The sequence below is a fragment of the Rhineura floridana genome, chromosome 18, assembly GCF_030035675.1.
Source record: "Rhineura floridana isolate rRhiFlo1 chromosome 18, rRhiFlo1.hap2, whole genome shotgun sequence".
Classification (NCBI taxonomy): Eukaryota; Metazoa; Chordata; class Lepidosauria; order Squamata; family Rhineuridae; genus Rhineura; species Rhineura floridana.
Genome location: NC_084497.1, coordinates 28,580,893 through 28,599,008, shown reverse-complemented (window position 1 = coordinate 28,599,008; position 18,116 = coordinate 28,580,893). Strand labels below are relative to the sequence as shown.

Below are 18,116 nucleotides of genomic sequence, written 5' to 3'. Positions count from 1 at the left end.
CACTGACTGAAAAACCTCTCCAGGCTCCAGCCTTAGCTGGAGATGCTGGGGACTGAAACAGAAATCTTCTGCGTGCTAAGCAGATTCTGAGCTATGGGCCTTCCCCAAAGGACGTGCTTGACCACTGAGCTACGGCCCTGCCAGACTGACAACGGTTGTCCTGTATGATCGGGCCGGGGGGGGGGGCGGGAAGGGTTTAGGTACCATGTTATCAAGGCGGTTCAGGTCATCCTCAGAGGCTTCCGGGGAGAGAATGCAGTAGAACCTGGGCTGGTGGGCTGTATCTGAAAGGAAAAGAGCAATTCACAGGGCCGGGATTTTAAGTTGCCCCCAAAGGAACAGAGAAATACAGAAGGCATAACAAGTGACCTTTACAACAAGGACTACTAGGGTTTTTAAATGCCACCCCCGCCCAAGGGAATAAAGAATACAGAAGCAACACCAAAGACGTTAAGTGATCCTTACAACAACCTTGTAAGGTAGTCCCGTGCTATTCCCATTATGGCAGATTGGGAGGCGGAGGAGAGAGTGAGCTGGGGTTACCCAGCAAATTCCCAACTGCGATTTATGATTCAGGGGCCTCCCCATTTGCACTCTGAACCAGCCTTGCATTTAAACAACTTGCCTTGCAGCCATTAGGTGACCAGGAATTCCATGCAGGTGAGCGAGCCAGACTGCTTGGAGTTTGGTGCAGACTGCAAAGCCCCTTCCCTTCACAACCAGCCCAGCAACATAGACGTTCTTGTGGGTGCATGTGCATGCGTGGACCAGCGTAGCAACTCAAGACTACTAGCCTCTTAGCAGGCTAGTAAACACATCTGCAAGCTGGTAACCTTGTGGGCTTATTTATAAGGCTGGTCTCAACCACCATGGCTGCAAAGACACCATGCATTTAAAGCACATGGCTTCCCCACAAAAAAATCCTAGGAACGCTAGTTATGGGTGCTCGGAATGACAGCTCTGTGAAGGATAAACTAGGGTTCCCCAGATTCTTGGGAGAAGGGGAGGGAGATGTGCTTTAGATGTACTTGAAATGTATAGTATGTACACAGCCTAGCAAGGCTGATTATTATTTAAAAAAAAAAAGATTTGTGCAATTTGGAAAGTACCAAGAGAAACCTGGGCTGTTTTGTTTTTGGTTTAATGCCACTGATTCTCGAGGGAGACCCTGCCCCACCAGCCCTCCTTCCCCCTGCCCCCCGGATTACTCAGGAGCCCTCTCCCACCTGAGGAGCAGTGCTTGGCCCAGTTTTCTTCCACTTCCTTGAAGCTGTGGTAAAGGGGAGAAGAGGTACGCCGACCGCCATCCTGGGACCCGCTGGCCCAAACGATGGGTGGGGTCAGCAGGTTGTATTGCACCTTGCAGGTAAGCAGAGAGAGGACAGAAGTCAGTCCAAGACACATTCCCTTCTGTGCAATCTTCCAGGGGTCACATGCCAAGGGCAGGTGGGGGCCAGAAGCAAAAGTGGGTGATGCAACAAATGCAAATTTTTACCCTTGTAAAGTAGGCCAGTTTCCACACACCCACATGCACACACACCCCCTCTATCCTCCATTCAGGCAGCAAGAGGCACTCTTTTCAGAGTTCAAGGACACGTTCCGGCCACGCAAAAAAACACTCAAGGAGGGTGTGACACAGAGCCAGTGCAGGGTGTAGCCTGAGAAAGAGTCCCGAGGGCCAGATGAAGAGGCTTGGAGGGCCGCATTTGGCCCCCAGGCCTGAAGCTCCACACCCCTGGTGTACATGATCCAGCAACAGAACACACATGCCCACAAGTCTCACAGCATACCTGTTCAAACAGATACACAGGAACCTTTGAATACTGGTGGAGCAAGTAGTCGAAGACTAAGAGGAGGCGGGCCAGGAGGAGAGGGACGCAGCACAGCTGAGAGTCCAGGCTGGCCGTCAGCTCCAGGATGGTCTGGATGCAGAGAATCAAGACTGAGCGCCGGCCTTTCTCGGAAAAGCTGTGGAAGATCAGCAGGAGCAGCTGGAGGTGCTCAACGTTCAGGTCCTCGGTGTCGCTGGGGAGGGTCCCCTGCATGGCGTTCTGCTTTAAGGTGCCCACAAACCTGACGGTAGAAATGGGGGGGGGGGGATGAGGATTACAGCAAGGCAAGGAGCGGAAGAAGAGCACAGATGGCACAGGCTGCTTTCCTGCTTTCAAAGGCGGCCTGGTCGTCCTACAACCAACTGGCCTGATAACAGTTCTCATTCCAGAATTAAGGAATATGATCTCACAGAAGCCCACTTTCAACAGTCAAGAGACTGCAATCATTAAGCAGTGCGGGAGACAGAAAAACACAATAATAATAATTCTAAGGATAATTACTTACTACTATTTATTACAACATTCCTGTTAATTGCAATATGACTATTATTATTTAATGATTACATTTCTTACACATCCTTTACCATAAGGTCTAAGGGTGAGTTACAACAACGTAAAAATACAATATTAAAATCAGTTAAAACAGTTTACAAACAGAAGAATCGGGGGGGGGTCCTAAGAATATATTATTATTTATTCAGTTTATACCCTGCCTTTCTTCCCAAAGGAGTCCAGGGCGGCAATATACCACAGGTATCAATGGCTAGGGTAAAGAGGCACACCTTCAGCATAAGACAAAACCTACACAGTGAAGGTGCCAGAGCAGCACTTCCATGCAGAGGGAATCCCGCAGCTTAGGCGCTGTCATGAAGAATGCCCTCTCCCAGACCGCCAACCCCAAACTTCTGAATGGCAACAGAATTACCAGGAGGGCTTAAGAACTACCAACAAGAGCTTAGGTAGTAGGACCCAAATCACAATGTTTCTTCTGGGCCACCTGGATGCCAACAGGCTTCTCTTAAAGGTGTGACCGTGACCGGCAAAGAGGAGACAACCTCAGTTATCAGGCAAGCCCACTCGCTCTGGATGAAAACCACCCTCCAGACGGGGCCTGACTGTCCAATGGGGCCTTGCCTACAGCGGAGCGTCCCCCTCACCTCTCCCAAACTTTCAGGCACTCCGGCACATCAGGTTCTCCTTGGGTGCTGGCTTTATGCTGCCAGATGAGGAGAAGCCGAGAGAGGATGGACAAGCTCTGCGGGTGGATGTAGAGGGGCCAGGGCCCTTCAGAGAAAGGGGCCACGCCCAGCTGCTGCAGGAGAGTGCTCTGGAGAAACAGAGGGGGGGGAAACCTTATGAGTAGAAGTCCTGAAATAAAATCAAAGTGACTGCTGCCAAAGTGAGCGCATTATTAACACAGAGGTGCAATTTGGGGTACACTGTTGACCACCACCCCCTCTCTTGCAATGATACAATTTCCATCTTTATTCCTCACTGCCGGCTATGCTGGCTGCCAGGGCTGACAGGAACCCAGCAACCTCTGGAGGGCCACATATGGCTCCACAGGCCTCTTCTAGGCCACATGCACACCAGACATTTATTCCCCTTTAAACAGTCCTGGCTTCCCCCAGAGAATCCTGGGAAGTGTAGTCTGTGAAGGGCACCGAGAGTCCCTCTGTTTCCCAGAGATACAGTTCTCAGAGTGGTTTCTCTTCCCAGGACCGCAGCTGTGAGGGGAATAGGGCTCTCCTATTTTTGTTATTATTATTTATTTAACAAATAAATTTATACACCACTTGAATGTAGAGCTCTAAGCGGTTTACAAAAAAGCATTAAAATTATCAATAAAAGTCAAAAACAAATAATTGAAAACCTGTTAAAGCAATTAAAACAGCTACTAACAGACATTATTAAAACAAAGCAACCTCCCTGTGTCTGGAAAGGCTTTCCTAAACAGAAAAGATTTAAGCAGGCGTCAAAAGGAATACAGCAAAGGTTGCCTGCCCTGATGTCAATAGGCAGGGAGTTCCAAAGAGTAGGTGCTGCCACGCTAAAGGGATGATTTTTTACAGATGCGGAACAAGTAACTGTGCCTGTTCCACAGAGCAAAGTGCTCGAGTGGGTACATACAAGGTAAGGTGGTCTCACAAGTAAACTGGTCCCAAGCCGTTAAGGGCTTTATATACTCTCCTAGCAGCTCTCAGCACTCTTTGGGGGAAGCCAGGACAGTTTAAGTGGAATAAATGTCTTGTGTGGATGTGGTCCTAGCCTTTACTTTGGAGGAGCTGGCATCATACCACACCATTCCCCCCACCCCACATGCATCAGCCCCAACTTTCTACAAGGCCAGGCTCCCAAGACTGCTCTTATTTTTTTCCCCTAGCCGCACATGCAGCGCAAGACTCACCTGCAAGGTAGGGGACTGGAGGTCTGAGGTTACCAACGAGTGGTTGAAGTGATACAGCGCAGCGGCAAACTCCTCCTCCTCTGCGGTACCTATGACACAGCATAAAGGAGCCAATGACCCCAGGATCCCATCACTTGACAAAAGAGAGAGACGCCCAACAAAGCGAAACAGGACCTCTTGGCTAAGGAAGCATCAACAAGGATGCGCCTTGCTGGTTATTATTTACGCTTGTCGCAATCTTTGGTCCTAGTATGCTTTTCTTCTTGTGAAATTGTTTTGTTTACTTTTGCCACCCTGCACTTCTTCAGGAGGAAAGGGAGGATATAAATTCAATAAATAGATTAATTAAATGCCCATACAATGCTGCTCAAACTGTGTCAAGATGATTGATCCATTTAGCTCAGAGATGGGGAACGTTTTTCAGCCAAAGGGGCACATTCCCTTTTGGGAAACTTTTCAAGGGCCACATGCCAGGGGTGGCTGGGGCCAGAGGCAAAGGTGGGTGGAACAACAAATGTAAATTTCACCTTGTACAACACGCTAGTTTCTACTCACACATTGCTCTCTATCCCCCGTCTAGGCAAGCAAGACACATTATCAGAGTTCAAGGATGCATCACAGCCAGGCAAAAACACTCAAGGAGGGTATGAAGCAGGGTCGGTAAGGGGTGTGGTCTGGGAAGAGTCCTGAGGGCCAGATGGACAGGCCTTGAGGGCCGCATTCCAGTTCTGGGGCCTAAGAGTTCCCCATCCCTGATCTAAGACAATTCACTCTCCAGGGTCTCAAGTCAAGATGTTTTACCCAGACCAGGAGGCTAGCAAAGGGGGAGGGGGAGACCCTCTCTCTCCCTGACCTTTGAGTCCGTCCTTGTCCACTTCCTTGATGATGCTGGCCAGCGTGGCCATGTGCTGCTCCGTAAGCGAGACGCTCAGATAGTTGCGGATGAAATTATTCCTGGAGTCCAGCATGGAGGCAGTCACAAAGTTCAGGATATTGGAGGCCAGGCTTAAGAACTAGAACCCAGGGGGAAAGGGGAGAAGGGAGAAAAAGAAAGAAAGAAAGAAAGAAAGAAAGAAAGAAAGAAAGAAAGAAAGAAAGAAAGAAAGAAAGAAAGAAAGAAAGAAGCATTAGCCATGCACACACTGGAGTGGAACAAGGAGGATAATGGTCACCTATGTTTTCTTGGGAGAGCCAGTGTGGCCTAGCGGTTAGAGTGTTGGACTACGACCTGGGAGACCAGGGTTCAAATCCCCACACAGCCACGAAGCTCCCTGGGTGACCTTGGGCCAGTCACTGCCTCTCGGCCTCAGAGGGAGGCAATGGGAAACCCCCTCTGAATACCGCTTACCATGAAAACCCCATTCGTGGGGTCGCCATAAGTTGGAATCTACTTGGAGGCAGCCCATTTCCATTTCATGTTTTCTTGGAGAACTGAATAAACCAAGTCCATGCCACCACTCCCCAACACACCCACCCAAAAAGAAATTCATTTTCCGTGCTCAAAATAGATGGCTCCAAGTTTGCTGCCAGGAGCCTGGCTGAGAGAGTCACCAGGACAGTTTCCCCCACCCTCTGCCCCACACCCCCCTTACAGTTTTCAAACAACCACCACTCTGGAACCCAGGGCACGGGTGTCTCCAAAGAAACAAAGAAACGGAGCAATCTCTGTGTCCTGTTGGCGAATGCTAGACTCACAAAAGATGCAGGGAGAGAAAGGCTAAAGGACTGTATCCGTTGCCAGTCTTACTCAAGAGTAGACCCCTTGGAGTTAAGGGGCGTGACTAACTTAGGTCCGTTAATTTCAATGGGTCTACTCTTCGTTTGAGTTGCACGTCGCTCACCAGTTCGGGGTCTTTGCGGCTGGCCAGGATGTTCCCGTTGTCTCCCTGGGCCTGCTTGTTGGGGCTTTTCACGCGGGGGGAGCTCTCCAGGGGAGGCGGCGGCGGAGGTGGTGGCGGAGGGGCCACTTTCTCTTTGCTTGGTGAGATGGTCTCTTCAAACCACTGCCCGAGGATGGGCTCGCTGTCATCATCTAAACAAAGAAGTAACACAGAGAGAGATTCAACAAATTAGTTTAAAAACAGCAGAGGCATAAAGATGCAATGAAGTGTCCCCCCTCCAGAATCTACTCTTCTGTGACAGGCGCGCACACCGCAGCCACAACCCTCACACCTCCCCTTTTAACACCCACCCTGGCTGCTGTCTTCGGTGCTGCTGAAATCATCCTCGTAGTAAGTGTTGGAGTCTGTGGAGGCGCTCACATCGCTGCTCATAGAACCCTTCCGCTGTCGCTGAAGAACACAAGCCTGGAGGTTGCGGGAGTCCAAGGAGAGACAAAAACAAAGCAGGTCAGCTGCTTCCCCCAAGCTCAACTTTTGAAGACAAGCTTGAAAAATGGCTTTAAAAATAATGTGGGGAAATCAAGCAAGTTTCTAGGCTTCAAGGTTGTGAGGGTAACCCTCTGGCCAACCCAAGTGACGAATCCCAGCAGCCTATCAGTTGGAAGTTACCATAAACATCATCTGTATGCAGGAGACCAGCTACTATAGCATCTGATAGGGGGTCACCCAACCTTTGCTTAAAACAGGGGTGGGGACTCTGGCCCGCAGGCGAGTCCAGTCTGGCCCGTGAAGCCATCTTCCCCAAACCATGTTCATATGTCAATCAGCTGACATCACTTGCAATGTCAGCTGATCGGTGGGACGGCGGGGTTCCATTCTGCACTGGCTGTGGGTGGCTGTTCCCAGAAGGGAATGAGCGCCTGCAGCCAACGCAATAGAATTTAATCCCTGCTCGCCTGCTGCCAAGCAGGGGTTAAATTCAGGGAAGAGGGGAAGGCTGCATTTTAAAATGCAGGCTTCTTTCTTATGCTTTCTGCAGTGGCGCAAGGGGAAGACAAAGGACAGAAAGCTTTCACTGTTTCCGCAGTGGGGATATACGAATTGCCTCATTTTATATGCCCGGTGCCGATCATACCCTGCACCTTGTTATCAACAGTGGCCAGCTGGGGTGCCCTCAGGATCCCCCTTGAACAGGGCAGGAAAGCAACAGCCCAGCCCTACCCCACAGTCTAAACACACACACTTACCTCAGCAAAAGGTAGACTGCCTCTAAACATCAAGGTTTCTTTTAGCAATCATGGAGAAAGACTGCTTTTTAGACCTATTCTTCTCTAAAAAGACATTTAATCCACTTTTTAAAAAAACCACCTGAAGCCAGTGGTCATTGCCACATGTGGACCGCCCACTGACCTTTCTGTACGATGTGGACAACAAGGTCAGCAGCAGATTCGTGAGGGGCACTGAATCGATCAGCCGCTGGATCCGCTGGATCGATGTGCTCTGGGCCATGATGTTCAGCACAGCTGGGGGCCCATCTGTCTCCCAGCCCTGGAAGATGGGAGGTCAAAGCAGTCATTTCAAAAAAAAAGAAGCAACATCAGAGAAAGGACCCCACAGAGTTTCTACTCCCTCACCTTGTGAAGAGCTTCAACTTGCAGGTCTTGGAAGAGCGAGGTGAGCAGCTTGATGGCGTGATTTGCAAGAACCACCGACAAGACACCAAAGCCCTGGTGCCTTTGGGAAAGGAAAAACACTTTAAAAATCTAGACATCACCTAAGATGAAGGGAAGAAGGGGGGCAGAACTGACATTTTGCTTTCTATTGGTACCAAAAAAACCTTACCCTTTCCCAGGTCCCAGCTTAGGAGATCCCACTCCCTCTTTGGAGCGAGCAATGATGTCCCGTACCCGGAGGGCAGCCAGGGGGTCCTTCTCTTTCCCCTTATCAGCCAGGGCTGTGGGGCTAAGGTTCAAGATGAGGAACAAGCTGTTCAGCAAACACCAGGCGCCAAGGAGCTGGAAGTTCTGGTAGTGCTGCCGTCCCGGAAAGAGAGAGAGAACGAACACACATGTTTAATTCCAGCCACCTGTATGGTGGAAGTTACAAAGACGGAAGAGTTCCTCAAGGAGGTCATCATCCTTACCTCTCCGCCTGCACGGCGTGAATTGCTGATGGCCTGGCCAATCATGTCGTAGATTTCAAGCTGTGGATGTACACAAAGTGTCTTTCAGAACTTGACGAAAAGCAGACACACACACACACACAAACACGCTTTGGGCTGCAAACCCAGCAGCAACAGATCTTCCTTTCTGGACACACACCGATGTTGTTGTTGATTTCTATCCCACCTTTTGGCCAAATGGCCCTCAAAGCGGCTTACAAAAAATAAACACAAATATAGAAATACATATCAATAAAAGCAGTACAATTTACAAAAATTAAATAACAAGGTAATAACATTATTAAAAAGCAACAATAACTTTCAATGAAAATACATTGCCCCAGAATCCTCCCCCCGCAGCCAACGTACACATTTCTGCACAATGGTGGCTGCGTCATTTTCGTAGTCTTCTTCTTTAGAGCTCGTGGAGCCAGTGCGGACTTGCTGGGTGCTGCCCACGTGCAGGATGGCCATGCAGGTCGCCACGCTCACCCCTAAGCAGAGAGAGGAAGGGATCTCGGCGTCAGGCAGAGCCGCCCCAAGCGCTACAAGCCACGACTTTACATCCCATAATAAGGCTGCCTGGGGGCAGGAAGAAGCATCCCAACCGCCGATCAAGGAAGCCTTAACGGTCAGTGCTTTGCCGGAGCTCCTGCTGTTCCCAAAGCACAAGCCACATAGATATAACTGGGTTGTATTCAAGTCTGTTAGGCTCACCCAACTCAGTACCTCGTCATTTTGGACTACAACTCCCATCAGCCCCAGCCAGCACAGCTGGGGCTGGTGGGAGCCGAAGACCAACAACATATGGAGGGCACCAGGTTGGCACAGACCAGATGTGGGGGACCTGTGGCCCTCCAGATGCTGCTGGACTACAACTCCCCTCATTTCTGACCACTGGTGCTGCTCGCTGCCAGGGCTGATGTGAATCAGGAGCCCAGCAACATCTGGAGGGGCAAAGGTTCCCCAAGACCCAAGTTAATCGTGTCCATTAATCCCAACAAGTCTACTCCAAGCAGAAACAACACTGGATACAACCCAATGTTTTATCAGTTGACCATCAGATGCAATTGTTGCTTTGCAGAGTAGAAGAGGGTAAGTCCCCGCCCTGAGGAATTTACAATCTATCACCAGGGAAACTAAAAGAGGAATGGGAGGGGCATACAGAGAGCCATGACAGGCTCCTCCCCCTAACGAGCACTTTCACTGGGACAGGAGAGAGGGATCTGTCCTTTCCCTCCCAGATCACAGTGACAAGGTAAGAGATGCTGTGTTTGTGTGTGAGTGCACACATATCATGCCCTGTTGACATCAGGTGAGCGTTCACCTGCGTAGAGGCAACTGAGAGCCAGAACAGTGACGTCCTGCAGCCTTGTGGGAGTCAGAGGCTCTAGAACAGGGAGGGAGAGGGTGTCCAAAGCCATCGTCACATCAATCACCAGCGAATGGAACCTGCAGAGACAGTTGGGGAAAAATATGCAAGGTTAGTTTGGGACTCACCACAGGCAGGAAAACATTGGCTTCCTGGCACGAAAACCCAGGAGGGAGTAGATGCCAGCCAAGACTTTATGACGATGCCCAATGCAAGCTGGGTATCGGGTGTGGGGCAGGGAGGAGGAGAGAGAGAGAGAGAGAGAGAGAGAGAGAGAAGCTCTCTTACCCATTACGGACTGCAGTGGCGTCAGCTACAGTGGCTGGCATGATGAAAAAGGAATTGGCAGAGACGGCATCCTGGAAGCGGTTTATGTAGCGCAGGAAGTAAGGGAGGTTCAGGCAGACTCGTAGCAGCTTTTCAGAGCCACCTGTTGAAAAGAAAGGCAGGGAGTGGGTCCAAAAGAAGAAGAAGCAGCGCCCTGCTACTTCAGACCATCTAAGCCTAGCAGTCTAGCCCGCAGGCAGGGCGTGAAGGCAACAACCCTCCCTCACTGTTACTCATAAGAATGTAAGAAGAGCCCTGCATCTAGTTCAGCATCCTCTTTCTAACAGTGGCCAATCAGGTGCTCCAGGAAGCCCACAAGTAGGGCATGAAGGAAAGAGCCCCTCCCCTGCTGCCCTCCCCTCTCCAGCAACTGGTATTCAGCAGGAGAAAGTCTCTGCCTATGGAAATATTATATGAGTCAGCTACAAAGGCCTGACTGCCTATTTTTTCTTTTAATTTCTTTTACACTCGCTCCCTTGGAAAAATAAAGTGACAGTAGCGATAAGTTTAAAACCCTTTTCCTACCAAGTTCTTGCAAGCTGGCCACATTCTGAGCAATAAATACACTCTTCGTCTTGGCTGCGGAGGCCTGGTCTGTGGACGCCTGGTCGTCACTTTCGCCTTCTCCCTAAACGATGGAAAGCGGGTGCTATGTAACACTAGCCTTTGTGCCACTCTGCGTTTATACAGCACTTTTCCTAAATGCTCAAAGAGTTTCACATGCAAGTGACCACCATAATGACAATATCTACGTTTCACGGTTATGACCAAGTTGTGATGGAGACCAGCAACCACCTTCCAACAATTTTATATATATAGTTCACGAAATTTATTTATCATTTCTAAAACTTATAAAAACTATTAGGCAGAATATGAAGTTAATATCCTAGACAAACCCTGCCTACCACCATCTAAAAAAAAGGGGTCTCGCCTGAAGGGGGTCAGCTCAGTATCACTTGTGGAGTGGCCTAGACTTGGATTGGGAACCTTCAGGTACTAGCCAGGCCACAGGAACAGAATAAGCAGCCTCAAACTGAGTTAAACCATTAGTCCATCTATCTCAACTCTTGTTTACACTGACTGGCAGCGGCTCTCAAGGGCTTCAGGAAGGGAGGGTTCCCCAGTCCTACCTGGGAATGCTATCAGAGACTGGAACTGGGACCTTCTGGCTTGCAAAGTGGATGTTCTACCACTGAATTACGACCGTTCCCTTAAGACAGAGAAAGCTGCCTTATGCCAAGTCAGACCATCAGTCCATCTAGCTCAGCCTTGCCCACAATGACAGGCAGCAGCTATCCAGAGGTCTTCCCCAGCCCTACCTGGGCATGGTGCCAGGGATTGAACCTGGGACCTTCTGCATGCAAAGCAGGTGCTTTGTCGCTGAGCTATGGGCCTTCCCCAGTTCCTTTCTTTTATGATATAATTTTTATTAATTTCCTTTAGACATTACAAACTCATAAAAACATAACAAAAAAAAGAATATATAAGAATTAACAGAATCCATCATTACATTTCTCATACATCTATTCCTTAAATTTAGGTGTTAAGTTGGGCCTGTGTTTATGCTATATAGTAAATCAATTACACATTTATTAATTTCTAATATTTTCCCTTTTGCTTTCACAGGATCATTTCAGGGAGCTGGGCTCAACTTCCTTGTTAACTATCCATCAACTGTTCCATATCTGAGAATATGCCCTTGGCACTATTGGACCCTTAGCCTGTTCACTAATAAATCTAATAAAATCAAACCAAACCACTGTGAAATTGTCTCTCTTTCTTATATCTCATGCCGCCCTTAATTTATCTATAAGCTTTTCCAGTGATGCTGTGTCTCGTACCATATGATATCAATGCTTAGTCTACACTAACACCTGCCAGATCTTTCCAAAATTGAGCTACAGTGGGTTGTGCGGCCAACAATAAAAAATGGATTCATTTCTTATTCTGTAATTCCAAACAGGTTCAATAGCATCATTTGTGGGGACAAATTACCCCAGTTCCTTTCATTCATCCGCACTGGGTACAGACAATCTCAATGTTTCCATATGTACCTGAGTCTGTGTCAGCATTGGCGAGGTTGCCACTCTAGGATTGAAGACAGACGTTAGCTGGTTGAGGAAGTTCATCTGTACTTCCTTCTGGCGCAGTTCAGGGCTGACCGGGGAAGCCAGCTCTTTCTGGTCCTCCACTGACAAAGAAAGAGGCAGAAGCACGTTAAGTCAATCCTAACATCCCCTTCTGTATATTCCTGTATACTTGCACAATAAAAAAGGAAAGCCCATGTTCTCAGTCGCATTCAGCAGGGAGGCACCCACAGCAAAGTTTATTTATTACATTTACAGTATATCTCACCTTTCCTCCAAGGACCTCAAGGGAGCATACATGGTTTATCCTCCTAACAATCCTGGGAGGTAGGTGAGGCTGAGAGACAGTCACTAGCCCAAGGTCACCCAGTGAGCTTCATGGCCAAGTATTTGAACCCTGGCTCTCCCAGGTCCTAGTCCGATGGGCAAACCACTGCACCGTACTATAGCGCTTACCGTCAGAGAGGGTCTTCACTGTCTGGGGTAGTTTGGCCGACTTCATCATAGCTGTGAACGTGATGATTTCGGTTCTGTCAAGGCGGCTGCAGCCAGTGCACAGGCCCTTGATCAGCAGGATCAGGTGTTTCTACAGAGAGAGGGCCAAGGGCAAGCAAGACATGGAAACACTTTGCATCTGCTCTGGTGGCATTTCCATGGACAGCAGGACTTTGTCCAGTTTTAACGCAACACATAAGGTGGGAGTGTGCCTAGAGGTACAGCACCAGCAAGGCAACATTGTACATTTGAAACTTTCTACAGAGTCAGGTGACCGGGCCATCTAATCCACTATTCCTATAAAGGAAGGGTGGGAAAAAACATGCCCATGACCACACTGGCTGGGAATGAGTCAGGATGATGGAAGCTGGGAGTCCAGAAACATGACGGGGGGGGAGGGGGAGAAGCTTCCCACCACTGATTTAAGTTAAGCCTAGAAACTATTAAATTATGCTTACTCATACACGCGCGCACACACATACAGAGTCACGCCTGCTTCCTCTCTTACCTGTGAAACGGCACAGGCCTCATCCGGGTTCTCAAGTCGCAGCAGGGAGAACTCAATCAGGACTTTGCAGGCAGCTGCCACAGACTGCAGCTGATTTCTAGGTACTGGGAAACCAAAAAGGGTTGGTTCAGACACTGATGGACACAAATGCCATCATCATCCCTGAGGGCTGGTGGTGCTGGCCAGGGCTGTTTGGAAGTGGGAGTCGCAGGTCCCCTATTCTTGAAGCAGACCATCACTTGCCTTTACTGCCCCTAGCAACCCCCATCACAGCCCTGCCTTCTTTTAGTGCAGTGATAGGGATCCTGTGGCCCTCTGGATGTTGCTGGACACAACTCTCATCATCCCTGACCATCGGCCATGCCGGCTGGGGCTGATGGGAGCTGGGGTGCAGCAACATCTGGAGGGCCACACCAGGCTCCCCAACCCTGTTTCAGCATATTCCCATGGCCTCCCCATCTTTGCCCCATTGCCTATGCTTGGGTTCCCTTTCCTTGCCCCTTCCTCTGGTTCCCTATGAAGAAACCTCTGAGAAACTCTTTTTTGTCGTTGTTGTTTGTGCCGTTTGCTGCTCTCTCTCCTCCCCTTGAAAGTTCACTGCTGGTTCATACACCTCATCTTCCATTTCCTTCTCTAGCCCCGTTTGCTTTATACATTTTAAGCGAGTGAAAGACACTTCTTCACTGGGGGAGAATGAATGACGGCTCGAGAACATCCCAACTCCTGCTGGACACTCACCCAGTCCACACACTGTGGTGATGTAGTGTGTTGCGAGCGCAACAAAGGACGAGTAGAAAGGTTCATATTGCTTGTCGTGGTGCAAGATTTCAGACTCACTGCAGAGAAAGAAAGAATCAAGAGAAACAGGATCAAGAACCAGTCATTTCAATGCTCTCAGGGACTGTCCTGCACTTTGGTGACATATAGTATGGAAAAGATTTCCTTTTCTTTTTCATATGGGATGTATATGGGATTCTCAGTGGTGGCCCCCAAATTATGGAATGGTCTCCCTGACAAGGTATGCCTGGCGCCAATACTGTTATCTTTTTGGCTCCAGGTGAAGATTTTCCTCTTCTCCCAGGCATGTTAGCATGTGTTTTTAAATTGTTTTTAAAAAATTTAAAAATTGTGTTTTTAAATTGTTTTTGTTTTTTAAAATTTGTATATTTGTTTTTATTGTTGCTGTAAACAGCCCAGAGAGCTTCGGCTATGGGGCGGTATATAAATGTAATAAATAAATAAATAAGTACAAAAACAGATTTCTTTCGAGCCTTACATTTTCACAGCTTACATTCCAAACACCAACAGAACAAGACCACTTTTTAACAAGGTTAGTATTCTGCAATCTTCCTCCTCTCCTCTGGATCAACATGGTTCATTTATCCATTTCAGCCAGTTCCAGACATGGGGACACTTTCATTTTCTTGCCCATGCTATCTCGGCTGCTATCAACAACAGCCATTATGAGAGTTTCAAATTTTCACTTTTTCATACAACATATTTTCCAAAGTTATATCTGTGCTCAAAGTGATTCACATTTTTTAAAAATTAGTCTAAACACAGCAGCATAATGATACAGAATGAAAAGTATAAATATCACTACAACACAACGCTAACAAAAAAGACCAATTCATACATTAAACATTTAACAGGATGTAAAATTCGCCAACGAGTCAAGTAAAAATATCCCGTAACTTCACATCCACGTGTTGAAAGCACTGCACCAAATGCCTATATCAGATAACGCAGTCCAGCAACATCTGGAAGGTGCCACAACTCCCATCAGCCCCAGCCAGCATGACCAATGCTCCAGGAAAATGGGAGCTACAGTCCAACAACATCTGAAGGACACCATGTTGGCTCCTCCTGGCCTATACGCTAATGAGCCAGGTTCAACATGCTTGTATGAACAAAGGTCCACACAGCTTCAAACCTCAATCTGGCTTTGCCAACCTGTTGCACACCAGAAGTTGCCCCCAAAATTGCTAATGACTGTTCCCAAAACTTAATAGCACTGGAGATAGAATAGTGCCCTGCAGCATCCCATAACATAACTGTCAGGCAGCCAAAGAGCACTCTGCCAATGCTACTTTCTACATTCAGCCTCCTAAGTAGGACCTGGGGCCCCTGTTAACACAGTGCCCCCAATACCCATCCCAGAGAAGCGGTGCAGGAGGATAGCATGGCCAATGCCTCCAAAAGCCACAAAAGGATCGAGAGTAAGGAGTGAAGCCAAACACCCTTGCCCCGTTCTCAATAAAGGTCATCCATCAGGCTGACCAAGACCGATACTTGTGGGGAGAGCCCCTACATGTAATATGGACTACAAGGACATTAACAAAAACTGATCAAGACATTTCCAAGTCTTTCATCAAATTAGCTCTATCCGTTTCCCAAACCATTTCGGGAACCGCTGCAGGATCCAGGCAACAGGATAACAAACAGCACAGGAGTGACACCTCTGAAAGAAACAGCTAACTGAGCGAAAGCACCTTCCACACTCGCTATTAGGTATCAGTTTCCCTCTCTGCTGCCTCGATGAGGCTCATGCTGTTTGTTTTGTTAATGCCCCATAGTATTCACCAGAACTTTGAAAGCATAAACATACACACACACACACACACACAAAAAAAAAACAGTAGTCGGCTGAAGTTTGTGCAACTCTGCAAAACAGAGGATTCAAAGCAAACAGTTGCACAACAGAGGCAGAAAACAATCTGACGGGAGCAAAGAAGGGCATTTTGGCAGTTTGCTTTTGACCCGGGGAATAGACTTGATGAGTTCCTGCTACAGTTGTTCGTGCTGTTTACCTCGCTTTCTTATTATATTTAAGTAGCTCTGATTTTATAATTGTTAGCTACTCTGGGAAGGCCTTTCATGAAAGAAGAAGTGGGGAACCTTTTTCAGGTTAATCCACACAGCAACCCTGTGAGGTAGGCACTGACTGCCCATTAGCTACTGGGCCATGTTCAAGGTTCTGGTTTTGGCCTATACAGCTTGGGACCAGGATACCTGAAAGACCGTCTTATCCCTTATATGCTCAGTCGATCGCTGGTCTCTGCAGATGACGGCCTCCTGCAGATAGCATCTTATCAGGAGGTCCAATCCGCACAACATAGGAAGCGGACCTTTAGTGTAGTGGCATCTACCCTTTGGAATCCCCTCCCCTCAAATATTAGACAGGCACCATCTGTTTTATTTATTTATTTATATGAAGCTCTCTGGGCGGTTTACAGTAACTAAAAACATTAAAAACAAATATACAAATTTAAAACACATATTTTAAAAAACATTTAAAACACAACTTAAAATTTAAAACAATTTAAAAACACATGCTAAAATGCCTGGAAGAAGAGGAAAGTCTTGACCTGGCACTGAAAAGATAAGTGTTGGCACCAGGCACACCTTATCAGGGAGATCATTCCATAATTTGGGGGCCACCACTGGGAAGAACCCTCTCCCTTTTTGCCAGCCTTCCAGCTTCCCTCCGAGTAGGCACCCGGAGGAGGGCCTCTGATGTTATCTTTTCGGTGCCTACTGAAGACTTTCCTCTCTCAACAAGCCTTTTAAGTAGAGACCTTATCCAAATCTGTATTTTTGTTGGAATTTAAAACATCTTTTAAAACCTATCTATCTATCTATCCATCCATCCCGCCCTTCCTCCTAGCAGAAGCCTTTAAAAAGATGCTTTTAAAGCTTTTCTAAAAAAAATGTTTTTAAAGATGTTTTGTTTTAATATATTTTAAAGTCTGTTTTTATGATGTTTTAAAGTGTTTTTAGTACTTTTGTTTGCTACCCTGAGCTCCTGCTGGGAGGAAGGACGGGATATAAAACAAATAATAAATAAACAAAATAAAATAATTAAAGTGAAATCCAATGGGTCTCCTCAGACCAGGACTTAGCTGGATACGGTCCAAAATATCAAATATTAAATATTTGCCCGCCCCACGCATAAATTTTATTTCTCCTCCTCCTCTTATAATTATAAGCATAAACACCTCCCTGTGGCCCCTCCCTCCACGCGCAATAAATCCAAATGGGGAGGGGCCCAGACGTGGCAAAGGCCCCGCCCCACCACTCCCAAGGCCCCGCCCCACCCTACCTCTCAATGACGGAGGCCAACAGCTGCGGCAGTTCTCGCATCTCGAAGGCCGAGTACGAGGCGGAGAGAAGCGGCCGCACCGCGACCTCCCAGCCGGGCTCCCGCTCCGCTGCTGCCGCCGCCGCCGCTGCCCCGGTCGGGGAAGAACCAGCGCTGCCGACGACGACTCCGCCCGACGCCGCCATCTTGACGACGACGGCTCTCCTCAGTTCAGGTTCCAGAAACGTTTGAGTTGCTGAAGCGAGGGAAACAGAGGCCGGAGGAGCACTTCCGGTTAGAGGGCGGAAGTTACGACCTCTCCTCAGGGGCGCAACTTCGTCTCAGGAAATAGGCTCTGCAGCACTTTCGCCTGCACTTCCGGTTCTCGGAGCGGAAGTTCTCTACTTTCCGGCATCCGAGGCGAAAACTGAAGAGGGGGTTGGCTATAGAGATTGAGGGAGGGCTAGAATGGCTGCATTGCAACTACCCTTCTTTTGCTTTGGCTATGTCAGCGACACACCAGAGGGTTGGGGTTTTTTTTCTGTTGTGGGATAAAGCGCCTTCCTGCCCGGCTTGGTGGGGGGTGTCGAATGAATACCGGTAGTGAGTGACGGTGCGTCACTTATTGTTTCCCCAACTCTTCCGTTCCTGTCGCTCGAGAAGGGCGCATGCGCAGAAACGTGAGTCAGCTAGTTTCGCTCTGGATTGAAACTGGGCATGCGCTCCTAGCAACGGCAGTTCCACGCGTGGACTAGTGTAAACACCTTCCTCGTTCTTTGAACTCATCGGTAAGCCCCGTCGAGTTCACGGGTGAACATGCTCTCTCAGAAGCCCAAGATACGACTTTCAAAAAGCGGTTGTGTCAGAGATCCCAATCTTTACCACTGTACTCAATGGGACTCCCTTTTGTGGTTAAGACTGGTGGACAGACTCCCCCTTTGTGAAAGGCAGAACGAGCTTTGGAGATTTCTATCAGCTGGTGCAGGGGCCTTTTTTCGGCGGAAG

The 18,116-nt window shown here is 48.3% G+C and overlaps 1 protein-coding gene across 1 annotated transcript in view; it reads right to left on the bottom strand.

Annotated features, from left to right (window-relative positions):
- UBR4 (ubiquitin protein ligase E3 component n-recognin 4) overlaps positions 1 to 17,423 on the bottom strand; it is a 121,248-nt gene extending 103,825 nt beyond the window's left edge. Inside the window, exons 1-21 of the mRNA XM_061601934.1 lie at positions 17,133 to 17,423; positions 13,769 to 13,866; positions 13,031 to 13,134; positions 12,484 to 12,613; positions 11,995 to 12,131; positions 10,466 to 10,568; positions 9,902 to 10,043; positions 9,569 to 9,693; positions 8,611 to 8,735; positions 8,224 to 8,283; positions 7,923 to 8,113; positions 7,715 to 7,814; positions 7,491 to 7,628; positions 6,431 to 6,545; positions 6,081 to 6,271; positions 5,093 to 5,252; positions 4,240 to 4,328; positions 2,990 to 3,159; positions 1,791 to 2,073; positions 1,227 to 1,359; positions 205 to 284 (exon numbers count right to left, since the gene is read on the bottom strand). Of these exons, the coding sequence (XP_061457918.1) occupies positions 205 to 284; positions 1,227 to 1,359; positions 1,791 to 2,073; positions 2,990 to 3,159; positions 4,240 to 4,328; positions 5,093 to 5,252; positions 6,081 to 6,271; positions 6,431 to 6,545; positions 7,491 to 7,628; positions 7,715 to 7,814; positions 7,923 to 8,113; positions 8,224 to 8,283; positions 8,611 to 8,735; positions 9,569 to 9,693; positions 9,902 to 10,043; positions 10,466 to 10,568; positions 11,995 to 12,131; positions 12,484 to 12,613; positions 13,031 to 13,134; positions 13,769 to 13,866; positions 17,133 to 17,317 (2,859 nt within the window). The 5' untranslated portion in view covers positions 17,318 to 17,423. The remainder of the gene's footprint in view (positions 1 to 204; positions 285 to 1,226; positions 1,360 to 1,790; positions 2,074 to 2,989; positions 3,160 to 4,239; positions 4,329 to 5,092; positions 5,253 to 6,080; positions 6,272 to 6,430; positions 6,546 to 7,490; positions 7,629 to 7,714; positions 7,815 to 7,922; positions 8,114 to 8,223; positions 8,284 to 8,610; positions 8,736 to 9,568; positions 9,694 to 9,901; positions 10,044 to 10,465; positions 10,569 to 11,994; positions 12,132 to 12,483; positions 12,614 to 13,030; positions 13,135 to 13,768; positions 13,867 to 17,132) is intronic.
- Positions 17,424 to 18,116: the final 693 nt, after the last annotated feature.